The sequence below is a fragment of the Vanellus vanellus genome (genome assembly GCF_965231255.1).
Source record: "Vanellus vanellus genome assembly, chromosome: Z".
NCBI classification, from domain to species: Eukaryota; Metazoa; Chordata; class Aves; order Charadriiformes; family Charadriidae; genus Vanellus; species Vanellus vanellus.
The window spans coordinates 69,543,626-69,558,938 of record NC_138908.1 but is presented as its reverse complement, the minus strand read 5'-3'; the positions used below and the strand labels follow the sequence as shown (position 1 = coordinate 69,558,938).

At 36.6% G+C, this 15,313-nt stretch overlaps 1 protein-coding gene across 1 annotated transcript in view; it reads right to left on the bottom strand.

The window, feature by feature from the left end:
• Positions 1-15,313, bottom strand: part of SPEF2 (sperm flagellar 2) — a gene marked incomplete at both ends in the record, with an annotated part of 96,025 nt that overhangs the window by 68,049 nt on the left and 12,663 nt on the right. Inside the window, 6 exons of the mRNA XM_082498005.1 lie at positions 1,841-2,006; positions 3,784-3,971; positions 5,142-5,330; positions 12,054-12,270; positions 13,162-13,241; positions 14,289-14,429. Of these exons, the coding sequence (XP_082354131.1) occupies positions 1,841-2,006; positions 3,784-3,971; positions 5,142-5,330; positions 12,054-12,270; positions 13,162-13,241; positions 14,289-14,429 (981 nt within the window). The remainder of the gene's footprint in view (positions 1-1,840; positions 2,007-3,783; positions 3,972-5,141; positions 5,331-12,053; positions 12,271-13,161; positions 13,242-14,288; positions 14,430-15,313) is intronic.

Here is a 15,313-nt window from a genome sequence, read left to right as displayed (position 1 = left end):
GAAGACCTCAGTATAAATTAGTGCCAACAATTTGACACACATCACATAATACCAGCTTTTGATGAATACGGATTCAGAAAAGCATAAGCCTAACAACATCTGGAAAAAAGTTACTAATGTGAATGTGCATGTGAAAGAGACTGGTAACAAAAGAGGCTTTAAATGTGTCATTAAATGTTTGCAACTTCAGTGCCCTCATATCTAGAGAAGACTACTGAGACTTTGTAATATCGCAGACGGACATGGACCTGCTGGAGCGTGCCCAGAGGAGAGCCACAACGATCATCCGAGGGCTGGAGCACATCTCCTATGAGGAGAGGCTGAAAGAGTTGGGGCGGTTCAGCCTGGAGAAGAGGAGGCTCCAGGGAGATCTTACTGCGGCCTTCCAGTACCTAAAGGGGGCCTACAGGAGAGCTGGGGAAGGACTTTTTACTAGGGCATGTAGCGATAGGACGAGGGGGAATGGCTTTGAACTGGAAGAGGGCAGGTTCAGATTAAACATTAGGAAGAAGTTTTTCACTTTGAGGGTGGTGAGGCACTGGAACAGGTTGCCCAGAGAGGTTGTTGAGGCCCCATCCCTGGAGGTGTTCGAGGCCAGGCTGGACGTGGCCTTGGGCAACATGGTCTAGGAGAGGTGTCCCTGTCTAGGGCAAGGGGGTTGGAACTCAGTGATCTTCAAGGTCCTTTCCAACCCAAACCATTCTATGATTCTATGAATATAAACAACAATATGACTGAAAAACTTAATCTTTCGTTAGTACTCCCCACTAACTGCCTGTCTGCCCTGTCTGTTCTCCCTGTTGGTCTTGTACAAATGTCTCTTTTCACATAAAGAATGTGATCATGAAATTCACTACCTGAGTTGATACGGTCTGAACATGGACCTTACAAATTGATAAATCGGAAAACTTATGTTAAGATTGAAACCAATCAGGCATTCATCACAGAAACTTATAACAAACATTTATACAAACATGTATACATAATACAATGTACCAGTTGGTTCAGTATGTGGATAAAAGCACATATATATCTTAGTTACAATTTCCCAACAAGTCAAAGACAGGGTATTTGCCATAAACTTGACATATTCTAGTTAAACAGATTATTTGAAAAGCCTAAATATGTAGCAGGATATTTTTTTTCAAAGAAAAGCATCATTAATGTATTTAGAAAAAAATTGTATGATACACTTTATTAGGGAAACATTCATGCTTCATCTTTCACTTGTGAAATTACATTAATGTATTGTAAAGTTGAAGAAAAGTTTTAAGGCACCCTGAAAAATAGTTACTTGTATTCTAACAGAAGGTTAACAAAAATGTCAGCGTTTTTTAATAAACTTTAACATTTTAAAATAAACCGATTGCACAAACTAAAAAATCTTGTTAGAAAGCTTTCACTCAAAATTGCTGAAATTAGACTATCAACTTTCGTAACAGATACAGTATTTCGTTGTACTTGCTTTTGCTGGCTACTTTCTATTGCATTTTCAAACATGGTAGCATTAACCACACTTTCAAATTCCAATTAGCTAAAAATTAATTGCATTGTAATTAACATGTTGGTCCTATGAACTCAAGAGAGAAATATAATCAATGTTATATACAAGAATGAAGTTATAACAATGTTTTAAAATTCCACCAATTCTCCTGTGCTACTAACACAAAATATAGCCATATATTTCATATAGAACCTCAGACAATGAAAAGAAAATACATGTCAAAATCTTGTATCACAAACAAGTAAAAGAACAAAATGAAACATCACAATAAAGGGTTTATGACTATGAAAAATCAAAGTGTATTATCTTCCATTATGTCTTATCAGTTTGATGTACCTTGTATTCATCATAATCTTTTTCATCTAACAGATTCATTTTATTCAGCTCTACAAGTTCATGGCTTGGTTCATTTGGCAAAGGTTGAATTGAGGCTTGTTCATACATTGGTCTTCCATTAAAAAAAAATTCCTTCCAATCAAGCATCAGTTTTAATGGAATTCTGCTGCAGAAGAAAAACAAACAAACAAATAAACAAACAAAAAAAGAATGAGTTCCAAAACAAAAATTAAAAGGGTTAGATGTTTGAGAATAGTGGACCCAAATTTACAAGCATATGCTAAACTTTACAAGCATATGAAACAAGCATATGCTTAACTAGATATAATTTATAATGCTTTCTATAATTATTATAGCTTTTTATAACTGCCTGGTTACTTATATGACAGCTGTGGGCACTTGTAGGCTTCAGTATTTTCACAGACGTGTCACCAAACAGTTTTTGGCAGGCCGAGCACTGTAGTAACAGTTTTGCTATAGCTATTTTTTCCTGCTCCAAAATATTCTTCCCTTTTGTGCGGTAAGGCTTCCTTTCACCAAAAATCTATAGATTTTTTTCCTGGAAGCTAAAACTAATTTAGAATTATACGAGTGACTAAATCCTTTTTTTTTTTTTCTTTTAGAAAGGAAAAATATACACGTGAAACAAGAAGACAAACTCTGTATATTAGCAAGCTAAATGCAAACAGGATATTGACATGTGTCACATTAGAATTCTATGGCTGCTAAATAAACAATATAAACAACAGCTTAAATTTAACAAATGGTCAAAATGAAAGTTGCTTTTATTTCTTAAGATTACATCAATTTGGACTTTCTTTTTTTAGTAATGACTGTAGATAGTTGAGTGTTATAGCTTTAAATAAACTCTGCATCTGCTGTTCAAAAATAATCGAATACCATTGTGCATCCTGCACAATGAAGTGCACAAAAGTACAAGACAAAGTATACCTATAGTGGAAGTAAATGCAGATACAAGCCCGATATGCATAATTTGGAAAGGCATTTCAAATATCTGTAAATATTGTGCACTATTCGGTGCCAGCAAACGTGACACTAGCTTACACTGGAACCATCACTAAATGTGTAAATGAAATCACCACATGTGTAGATCAAATAAACTGTGTCTAGGCTGAATATTTTACCAGGTACTTACTGGGCCTAAATTTATATAATTTCCATAAAATATAGTCATATGTATTTCATATGGTTACAGCTTTATTGTTTTAACAGACAATTACACTAAAAAGCAATGAAGATTTTTGCGTACTTGCTCATGCTGTAAACCTTTACCCCATAGTCTAATCACTGAATATTAATGAAAGAACAACAGCAACAACACTCCACTCTGGTTCTGGAAACACTCCTACACCACAGGCATTTGGAGGTTACTGCCTTTTTAGGATCTTCTCAGAAACCCTGTGCAATTAGGCCATGTCACAAAAGGGAATCGCAGCATATAGAACTTGGAAGAGTTTGGACAGAGTTGCTACTCTTAGGACAGTCCAGGCAGGTTGATAAATCTTTAGGAAATTCATTGTGTTCATATTACGCTGAGGAAGTGTTCAGCTGGTGGAGCATTCTAGAATGAGATGAGTACCAATCAGTTTTTAACTTTAAAACTAAGGAAGTTGTTGATGAAAAAGGAAACCAGTAGTACCACAAGCTGTAGAACTAGTTGATCTTGGTCTCCTAACGATTTAACTTAGATGAGTCTTCAAGAAATTATGCTAAGGCTTTAGCATTAGTTCACCCTGTATTACACATCAGTGAATCCTCACATGAAAGTAATATCATTGGTTTTCCACACAAAATAATTGGAGCTGTCCTGTAAGATATCTAAGAATCTACACGAGAAGTTATGGTGCTTAAACCAGTCTGAATAATGAAACTTAATGGCTACCTAAAAACTGCTACTTTTGCCTAACAGCTACCATACTCACTTGTTTGTCAGTAAACGATATTCTCCTATTTTTGTTGACAAATCAACTATTTGGTCGATCACTTCCCAACATATAGAATAATGTTTTTTATAACGTGCCTGAGCTCTTTCAACAGCAATTTTCTCATGATGTTCTCTTTCTTTGATAATATGTTCTTCATAATCAATTTTTTCTTGTTTTGCAAGAGCCTAGAAATTTTTTTAAAGGATAAATTTGAGATTGCAAAGAAAATGAAAGTTCAGAAGTGCACAGTCCTGGAAAAGAACACAAACTTGCCCATTTAAGGCAAGATAGGAAAACAGTTAGATTCTCACCAGAGTTCAACAGCTAGCAAGCAGATCAACACATAGACAAATCTATTTATTCTATAAATTCCAGATTGTTTGCTTTCTAATTGCTAAGATATAATGAAATAAAGGAGAAATATATTACTTTTTTCATGAAAAATGGATTCAGTGAAATATATTTCAAATAAATATTTCAGAAAAATATTCAGTGCTTAGGGGGCAGGGAAACATGAAATGATGCTGTCTACTCTTCCTAAGGAACAGCTATGCAAAGTCATTGGTAAAAGCTTAGTTCCACTGAAACCCACTCATTTAGAATAAGTGACAGGTAATTTAAATTACAAGTTTCTGATTTGCAAATAATTTGATATTATTGATGATGTTCAATCTTTGAGAAAGATTTTTGGTCATGGTAGAAAATTTTCAGTAGTTCCTTTGATGGTACGTCCCTTTTGGCTGAAAGCATACTTAAAGAGATGTAATCAACAGCTATAGCTGCTGATTATATAAGACTCCAACTGTGTTGGAGGATTTAGAGCTGCTACTCATTTTTGGCAGAAGCAAAATAAGATTTCTACCATTACATTACGGCCTACCATGAGCTTAGCACTTGGCTGTTTGCCACAGGATTATGAATTTATTAATCAACTCCAAGCTCCAGGGTAGAAATTAGCACTCCTGAGTGAAACTCCTCCAGCATTTGTCAAAAATAGATATTAACAGATTACATCTAAAGGAAATGAAAAGTATTCTTGAAACAAGATCTTATGTCATTGTCTTTTGTAATTTTGGCTTTACAAGGCCTTTTAAACTCAGAGTACTGAGATGTTTTCCTGCAAAGTTAAAATTAATTTGGAAGAAAAGAGCAAAATTAGACTTTAGGCTGCTCAGTTTTATTCCTTATTAACTTAGCTGTAACATTCAACCTAGATAAAAAAATATATTCATCATTAAATCACCCTGTCCCTAGAAAAGTCCTAAATTGTAACAGTTGACAATACAAGTTACATTTTATAACAGGGAGGTACTGTAACAGTCCTGCAGCAATTCAGGGAGCAAATAATCTTTTACCGCTTCTCTATCAAGAGCTTCCTGGAACTCTTTCAGTCGTCTTTCTTCATACTGTTTTTCCCTGAAAACTCTGTTTTGCCTTAACACCTCCTTTTCATGTCGAACATGCATGAGTTGGACAGCAACCCTCCGCTCCTGCTGAGATTGTCTCATTAGTCTGTAAATAAGTTGCTCCTCCCGGTAAGCCTCCTAAAAGATAAAAAGTAATAGTATTAAGCACAGGTTATAAACTATTTCAGAGACAACTCATCAGTGTCTCATATGAGGAACATGAATGGAATCATATAACAGCATTTACCTGTTCATTTGATACATAAATCCAGAACAACATACATATCTATTAATCAGTACTACTTTTGTAAACTGTGTAAGAATTGTGGAACTACAGAAGTGAATTCTAAATACGTCTTAACTGGGATACTCAGTAAAAATACATTTGTTCAGATTAACTCAATTGTACTTGGAAATTTCCTGTGTCCAAAGAAACTGTAGCATATTTCAAATAATTGGTTCTGTATGTAAGGCTGACATCACTCTGATCTTCAAAAAAGGCAAGAAGGAGGACCCAGGGAACTACAGACCAGTTAGTCTCACCTCTGACCCTGGGAAGGTAATGGAGCGACTCATTCTGGATGTCATCTCCAAACACATTGAGGAACAGGAAGTTAATGGAAGTGGTCAACATGGATTTACCAAGGGTAAATCATGCTTGACCAGTCTGATAGCTTTCTATGATGTTATAACTGGTTGGCTGGATGAGGGGAGAGTCGTAGATGTCATCTACTTTGACTTTAGCAAGGCTTTTGACACTGTCTCCCATGACATCCTCATTAGGAAGCTGAGGAAGTGTGGGCTAGATGAGGTGACAGTGAGGTGGATTGAGAGTTGGCTGCGGGACAGAACTCAGAGGGTTGTGATCAGCGGCACAGAGTCTAGTCGGAGGCCTGTAACCAGTGGTGTCCCCCAGGAGTCAATACTTGGTCCAATCTTGTTTAATATATTCATTAATGACCTGGATGAGGGGACAGAGTGTATCCTCAGCAAGTTTGCTGATGATACCAAACTGGGTGGGGTGGCTGACACCCCAGAGAGCCGTGCTGCCATCCAGCGTGACCTGGACAGACTGGAGAGCTGGGCAGAGAAGAACCTAATGAGGTTCAACAAAAGCAAGTGCAAGGTCCTGCGCCTGGGGAGGAAGAATGCTAGGCACCAGTATAGGTTAGGGGTGGACCTGCTGGGAAGTAGTTCTGAGGAGAAGGATCAGGGGGTCCTAGTAGACAGTAAATTATCCATGGCCCAGCAATGTGCCCTTGTTGCCAAAAAGGCCAATGGAATCCTGGGCTGCATAGGGAAGAGTGTGGCCAGTAGGTCGAGGGAGGTCATTCTCCCCCTCTACTCTGCACTGCTGAGGCCACAACTGGAATACTGTGTCCAGTTTTGGGCTCCCCAGTTCAAGAAGGACAGGGAACTGATGGAGCGAGTCCAGCAAAGAGCAACTAAGATGATTAAGGGATTGGAGCATCTCCCTTATGAGGAAAGGCTGAGAGAGCTTCTTTAGCCTGGAGAAGAGAAGGCTGAGGGCAGACCTTATTATGGCGTACAAGTATCTAAAGCGTGGCTTGAAGGAGGATGGAGCCAGGCTCTTTTCAGTGGTTCCCAGTGACAGGACCAGGGGTAATGGGCACAAGTTAGAACACAGGAAGTTCCGTTCAAATACACGGAAAAACTTCTTTATGGTTCAGGTGACAGAGCACTGGCACAGGCTGCCCAGGGAGGTTGTGGAGTCCCCTTCTCTGGAGATTTTCAAGACCTGCCTGGATGCAGTCCTGAGTAATGTGCTCTGGGCAATCCTGCTTTAGCAGGGGAGTTGGACTAGATGATCTCTAGAGGTCCCTTCCAACTCTGAAAATTCCGCGATTCCGTGATTCCGTAAAGATATACCCCTTCCTCAAATCATTACCTTATCCCTGCTCTTTGCCAGTCCCCATTCTCAGCCTTACTCTGCTGGATCCTTCATCAGCCTATTCTTCTACAGATTTGAACTTTTTCCTTTTTGGGGGGATTTGGGTAATTATCTCCTCCATTCTCCTGCATTCAGGAGACTGGGAATATGAGTAAGCATTCAGAACAGCGAAAAATACAAGACTTCAAGGAAACAGTTCCAGTGTTCTCACTGGGACATGAATAGAATCCCTTATTCAGTACTATAAGAAAATAATTCTGAACCATTGCTTGAAGTACGGTTCGTGTACACAGGACACTTTGAAGGCTGTGGACTGTTACTTCTCAAAACAGTACAGTATCTTCTCACTACTAGACTTCTCTAGACTGTTCTTGGTATCTAAACTAATGCTTAACCTAACCTAAAGTTTCACCTCACTACTTTCACAGTCCAGAACTACTTCTGAGTTCTAAGTAAAAGCATCAGCTTGCCTTTCAAGCCCCATTGCCAAACATTAGTTCTACAGCAGAATTTTAGAGGAAAATTTCGATTTCCTGGATGTTTGCTTCAGATGCAGCAAAACTGCTATGAAATGTATTCAAATTTAAGGACCTAAATTGGGAACTGATCTGAAGATTTCAGATTCATTTCCCTATGAACAGAGGAACAGATAAAGTGCGTTATTAGTAGCAGCATGAAAAACAAACCAAAATAAAGTATTGCTTCTATTTTCTTTCAATTTCATATACCTTCCATGAGTTATCTGTGACAGAGAGGGGAGAACATGTTACATAAATTCAACTAGAAATGAAAAATCAAACTTTATTACATATTATCGTACTATTTATGAAAGAACTCTACAAAGAGGTCTACATCTGTGCTAAATCATGCAACCAGGACATCTGTAATAGATTTCTCTCACAAAGCTGCAAAATATGGCTATTTTAATTGCAATAATAAGAACAACTTTGTAATTAATTTAGATCTTTCATGTTGATGTTAGGGAGAAGCCAATATTTTTCAAACAAAACTCTTTCCATATTTTTAAGTTCCTTTCCCTTTACAACTGCTGTGAATAAAGAACATTCCAGTTAAATACTGGTGACTGAAAAAGACTAAGATGATATAAAAATCCCTCAACATTTTGCTTATTTTAGCCCTGATGTGAGCTTTGCACTCCTCTTTCCTAGCACTAAATCTCATGACACTGCATGATAGTTCTAATAGCAAAGATGCGGTTATCTCAGACTTTAATCCCAGAGCGCTTCAGCTGCATGCAAAATTGTCTCTCTACAAAGCTTATCACAAAATGAGGATCTAATTTTGAATGTGTTTTGTTTTGTACTCTATTTGTAGTATCCTGTTTGTACACTATTTTTCTACACACCAAATTATCATCATGCATGCAACTGAAATGGAAAACAATGCAATAGTAACAACTTTATATGCCCTTCATATTTTCGTATTCATGCTGTGTCATTTGACACAGTTCAGGTGATAACATTTTCCAACAGCACTGCCTACTGAAGAGTTAATCTGTCCATTTGTCTCTTACATTCATGAAGTCAAGGCGTCAAGGCAATAAATACAGACACGATGCCCTTTGCTGCCTCAGTTCTATCCACTGCTTCTTTGGACATAGTATTTCATTAAAATTTCAAAGAAGAGTAGAGGACACAGACTTTACTCTCTATTACAAATCAATACCCTTCACTGTTTTCTTTAGTTGCGACTGCTTACCCTCAACCATGGATTAGTACAGCAATAAGTACTCCACCAGAGGAAACTGGATCTTTAAATCCTAATTCACAGGAGATTGAAGGAGACACCCTAACAGAGTAGTCATCTGTGACACAAACCATCAACTCTATGATGCAAATAGTTGGCCCAGCAAGAAATCAAAGCCCCTCATCTAGATGAATGGAAAGGAAATGGAAATATGCTCCTTTAGAACACTTCAGAGCAGCTGAAAGAGACCTTTTCTATGTTAACTGAAAGATAGAGAACTTTGATAATCTACGTGACCAAATATTTTGACATGCTGAGAAGGCCTAAAAAGAGCCAGCAGTAATTTTTTGAGGAACAAGAATATATGAAAAGGCAATTAACTCAGAGCTACACAATGGATAAATCAGGATTCAGAACACCAAACTCATAATTTCAAAAAGGGTGCTTATTGTATAAGGGACTGAAGCATTGGTAGCTATCTTTCATAAAAACATGAGTGGACAAAGTAATAAAACGTAAGGTTGAAAAGTTTTGAAACTTCAGGGCATACTAGGAGACAAAATAAAAATGGTAGCACAATTTTTTGACCTAACATTTACACCAACCTCAAAGGACTGTGAAGCATTTGAAGAAATCATAAATATTGTAAATGGGATATGTTAGGAATCGTTTGAAAAACTACTACTGAGAAAGCACAATATGAACTTTTTTTCATTTTACCTACTTGAGACAACAGTGGCATCCAGTGGTGAAATATTAATGTGTTTATGTTTCATGTTCATGCATAATTATTATATCACATTTTTCTATTTTTCCATTTCCTTGTTTGATTTACATAGAAATGAAACAATTCTGTCCTGTTGTGTAGTCATAAAATTTATGACCAAAACTTATAACTTAGCATATATAAATCTATTTGGTTGACACGCAATAATCTAGTAACAATTCATTTCCCCTCCCATTTTCATCTTCTCAATTTATTGCTGACGGTAACGTCTTCCTGGTAACCTTTTAAATTCAGAGAGATAAAATCTGAACAGAGTATTTCAAAATAATGAGTACTTAGAATAAGTGCTTTGTTGAAACCGTGGAGATCAAAGATTTAATTGGGATGAAGCCATGTTACTGTCAAACACTTTCAACTCCTGCCTACGAAAATCTGACTGGCATCACCCTGTGCTCCCCATGGAGGAATGTCATGTATTGTAAAGTATTTTTTCTCCCAGGCTCCAACTTGTAGCGTGCCAGAACTCAAGAATTTCAACATGATTCTTTTAGTACAGGTTTATACATATGGACATGAAACACACTAAAGCACTCTAAAGGGATGAAATTCATTTGACTGTAAATGATCCCATGTGCTGTGTTCAAGTTTTATGCAGTATAGGTAAAAATCTGACCCTAATGTCTACAAGAAAGCTACAGTTTCAGTCTGCAAATCCTTTCTGGTTCAATGTCTAATGGAGGAAGAAAGTAATTTTCAACTACTTTGTATATATATATTTTTTTTTTTTAAGAAAATACCTCATTTTGCTTCAAATTTCTGTCTAGCAACATCTAATTTCTGAAGTTTCACAGAGTTCCAACCAGACACCTCTTTCTCTGCTAATTTAGAACCAAATTACCACTAAATAGATTCTCTGATCTGGTCAGAGTATTCTTCCAGTCAACTGCTCACTTGACTTTCCTTCTAATTCCTGCAGTCTGTGACTTCTATTGTTCCTATATCAACACTTGTTTTTCTTCCTGTGAAGTTAGGAACACTATTCCTTGCTTTAGAGCCTCACTGGAGCCAGTCTGATTGGCAGCACATTGCAACAATTTCTCCATATCAGACTGGCAAGGCTTGTGCTACAGCCACAGGTAGACCAGCTGTCTGACCTCCTCAAAAGCACTGACTGACTGTGCTGGCTTAGAGCTGCTGTATCCACCAAATGCCCCAGTCACTGCTGCTGGCCACACAGCCATCAGCTGATATCCATGGCTATCAGAACCTCTCTTCCAGGCTGCTGGGGCTGTGCTGGGGCTGCAACAGCTGATAGCAGGTAAAGAACAAGTTTTGGCACTGCAGTGATTTCAGACAACTGGGTCGCAAAATTTCTTCATGGCCTATGCATATCAACAAGAACATGATACAGAATCTCTCTGAATGAGAGCTCAGAGAAAAGATACACAGATAGACGGACTCTTGGTCTAAGCCACTGCAGGTATTTTTCATAGAATATAGGTCTGGTATAGATATTGAGAAGTAATCTAATTTCTAGATGCCTACCCCAACAAACATATTTTTTTCTTAACAACTCCACAAACATCTCCAGACACTACACGCCAATGCTTAAATATAGGTATAATATATAATATATATAAACATATATATAAAAAATTTCATACTTTTCCTTTTCAGAGATGCCACGCATCTGAAGTGTTATTATTATGCAACAGCAGGGGAGACACGCTTGGCTATACTGAGTTCAACCCATATGACCTAAGCTAAGGATTCACAGTGCCATACTAAGACAAAAGATAACTGGAAATCACGGAAATCCATTAAGTTACAAGGTTCTGTTTTTATACGATCATTACAATAGAGAAGATCTGTGAAGTCAGTAATCTTAAGAGCTGCTTTTTGAATGAGGAGCATCTGAGGAGTAATCTGACAAGCCTTGTGGTTTATGGACTAATTCAAATGGAGTAACCCGCAACATCCATTTTCAGACACAACACATCAAAAATCAAAGCTCTGATCTGAAAAAGTGTTTCGTTTCTTTGTGTCACTCAGCACAAGCATTTCAGAATTCATCCAAAACTTTACATGACCCATTTGTAAATACAGGTTTTCAACCAAAGAATGACATGTTTCTTGTTTTTTAATATGCATCTCCTTCCGAACAAGTATACATTTTGATAATTTAAAGTTCAACTTTGGCGGGGAGTGATTAGAAGGCATGCTTTCAACTGATTTTTAATAATCTTAGCTCTGCTGCCTTCATTTGATCCTTAATGATTTATAAGGATGAAGTATGACATAAAAGTGGTGAGAAAGAATGGACAACCTTCCGTATTTTTCAAGGAAAGACAATGTTTGGCATAAAAGTTATTTCCAGAGATAAGTGTATACACCTCCCTTTATCCCCTCCAAGTTTTATTCAACCCTCCAAAAATAATCTTATTTTATATTTGTAAGCAAATTTTTAGATTACTAATTGGGCATGAGTTATATAGTTCAGCACACATTTTCTCACCTCTTCAGCTTCATGGGCTATTAACTGTTCCATTAGCAATTTCCGTCGTCTTTTTTCTCGTTGTTCTCTAGAAAAGGTATCTTCCTCTAAACGTTTTTGAATTTTCCTGATATATTCATCATCTGAATAAATATTTAACAGATCAGTTGCTGTCTGAGCTGTAGTTTCTACAGTTGTTTCTTGCAACTTCTGTGTTTGCAATGATTCTTGTATATCACTGATTGAAAAGATTAAAAAAGACAAAGATCACTGACTTTATAGGAATTATGGTTCTTAGAGGTGTTTTCATACAGATATCTGTACAGTTATATGCAAGTCTGAAAAATGCCCAACAACACCTTCTGTGGGCACTGTGGCTACTTCTTAATGTTCTTGTGCCCCACAATGACCACTAAGTCCAGAGGAGGGCTCCAGCACTGACTCGAGCCAACTGTCAATTTGTTCATTTGCTCATATGAAGTCAAATTCTGCAGAAACAGAAAATTAGGATGGCTCACAGAATATCAAAGGAAGATAGGTTGCTCTTCAATATATCCATACACTCTGAGTGCAATTTTGCAGAGTTATTAATCACACGTTGTTTACACACAGAAGTATCCACAACAGTATGCATGAGTGCCACCTCTTCTGAGTATGGTATACGTATCAGTAAAGGTGACAGAATAACTATTACCTAAAATTATTCACAAAAAAACACATACAGATAAATCTAAGGAGAAAGGTTATTTCTCTCCATTTTTGTTGAAATGTGTTATCGTGTACGTACATTCACAATTATTCTTGTCTCTTTGCAAGTCTAACTGACCTTACAGACTCAATGACTGAAATGAACAGAGAAAAGCATTTTGTGTCTTTTGTTGCTGCAGATATGGCAAAAAGAAGAGAAGGAAGCTTGAGCCATTCCTACTACAACTAAAGGTAAGGTAAAAAAATTGCAACAGTGCTGGAGCTGGAATATTTGAAGTGCTAGTGGGATAATCACTCAAAGGACAATCACACTTTAAACTAAACAAACCATTACATTTTCCTCAAGTAGGTGCCTACATAGATAGTAGGCACCTGAGGTAGAATCCTAACTAATCTTAACAATCTAATATCCAAATATTACCTGTCAGTGACTTGGCTGTGTACCGCAGAAGCATTTCCTGCCATAGACTTTTCAAACTTTTTAATCTCCTTGTATGTATTCTGAAGAAATAACACAAAATTTAATGTTTATTGTCTCTTCACAAAGCATCAGAAGGAAGGTTCAACAGACTAAGTATTAGGGAATTATTTTTATGACATGTTAGTGCCAGAGAAATGTTTCCACTGAAAATATTTTGAGTATCAGCTGGACCAAGAAAAAACAGCAAGACCATTTCCTCTTTCTACCTTTCATTTCCTTCCCCCTCCCATTTTCCTAGCTATACCTATGTCCCACAGCCAGAAAATCCTAAGATTTTGCAGCTGTTCATTCTGCAGGATTATACTCATTTTACATAGGACTATAGCAGTTTATATAATTCCCACCACTCAGGGATTTGACACAAGGTATTCTGGGCTATGATCTGCTTTAGATTTAGTAGCTTGAATTTATCCCTGATAATTACTCAAGCAACTATGTTCCTACACTCTACATTTAAACGTATGTCGCAGTTGTGTAGTTGTAAAAACTGGTAATATTTTCACTCCTGATCACAATACAATCCATGAACTGTAAGATTACAATCCAAGTACTCTTCAGCACTAGATAATACAGATTACTTTTTTTCCTGCATTGCCATCATCTCTTGATTTGATCAAAGGCTATTGTCAATTTCAGCTGTTACCAACATTTTTGATAGAGCAGACAGTTTTATAGTGTGTTGTAGAAGATTTCATACATTATGGTGTAAAACTTCATCATGCACAAATGAAAAGGAAACATTAATGCTTTTATTTCACATATTCTACTCAGTAGACTAGAAGATAAAATACTGCCAGCAATTAAATTAGTACCTATTTATGGTATGTATTCAATAATAACTTTCTCTTACATCAAAACAAATTTTTACTAAGTGACAAATGCAGAATCATAATCATATTAATATTAAGGCCAATTTTCACTGGTTCAATCTACTATACCATTTTAACTGTTATATCAGCAGATTTTGAATGGTGCAAATACAGTATTTGTAAGTGTAAATACTCCCAGAAATTATATGTTTTGCAAGTTCATATAATTAACATCAAAATAATATAGATGATAGTTACCTCTGCTTCTCTTTTCTTCTTTAAGAATTTTTTGGCTTCAATAGCTTTTATCATGTGGCTTGATGGTGGCTTTGGAATCTGTATAATGGCTGCTTGAATCCTGGCCATTATTTCATTTTGTCTCCTTCTTCCTGTGCGATGCTAATATTCAAAATCTTGTGTTGAAATACTTGAGTTGAAACAAAATACACCATATGGCCCTAATACATTACCTATACATCTATGAAGTAAATGTAATTAAGCCATAAGGACAAAAATCTTCCAGGAGGAAAGTAGAACGGCTTATCAGGCTCCAGGCTTGAGCAAACAACTTTTCTTTCTTTTTTTTTTTTTTTTTTTTTTAAGTGGATCACTAAAATGCCATGAGAGCAAAAAATTCTTTATCTTTTGTCTACAGGTAAACCTTGCCTCAAGAATATTCTCAGCCGCTATACTCATAAATCACCATTTTTATATCAAGAAGTAGATGTTGTAAAATGCACTTTAAATGAAATTATCATTCTACATTCTGAATAATTTGACAGCTTAGCAATATGTTAGTATATGTTCTCAGTATTTGAGCATGAAGATACATTTTTTAAGTACCATTATCAGAAAATGGTACATTGATGTATGCTGTGTCTGTATTAACAAATACTGCAGTGCAATAGAAGCACATCTGTAAAGTAAAATAGTTTGTGCTCAGTGCCTATTAGGTATTTAAGGAAGGGCTTGTAGTAAAGTTTAGCTCTAGCATGGTACCTGTTTCAGGTCAGAAGTCAGCAGAGAAACTGAGTGTACCAGTTTCCTGGTACAGAAACTGAGAATACCATTAGGTAATATTACTGCTGAATAATGAGTCTCAGATGATCAACGTAACAAACATTTAAATTACACTAGTTAAAAGTGTGCTACGGATACATGCAGTTACAGGTGGAATTGAGAGGAAAAACGTTTTTTTATAGAGTCAAAGATAGTTAAAAAATAAATACATAATATACCAACTAAGTTATTAACAAATTTTCTTTTAAATTTTATTTTGAATA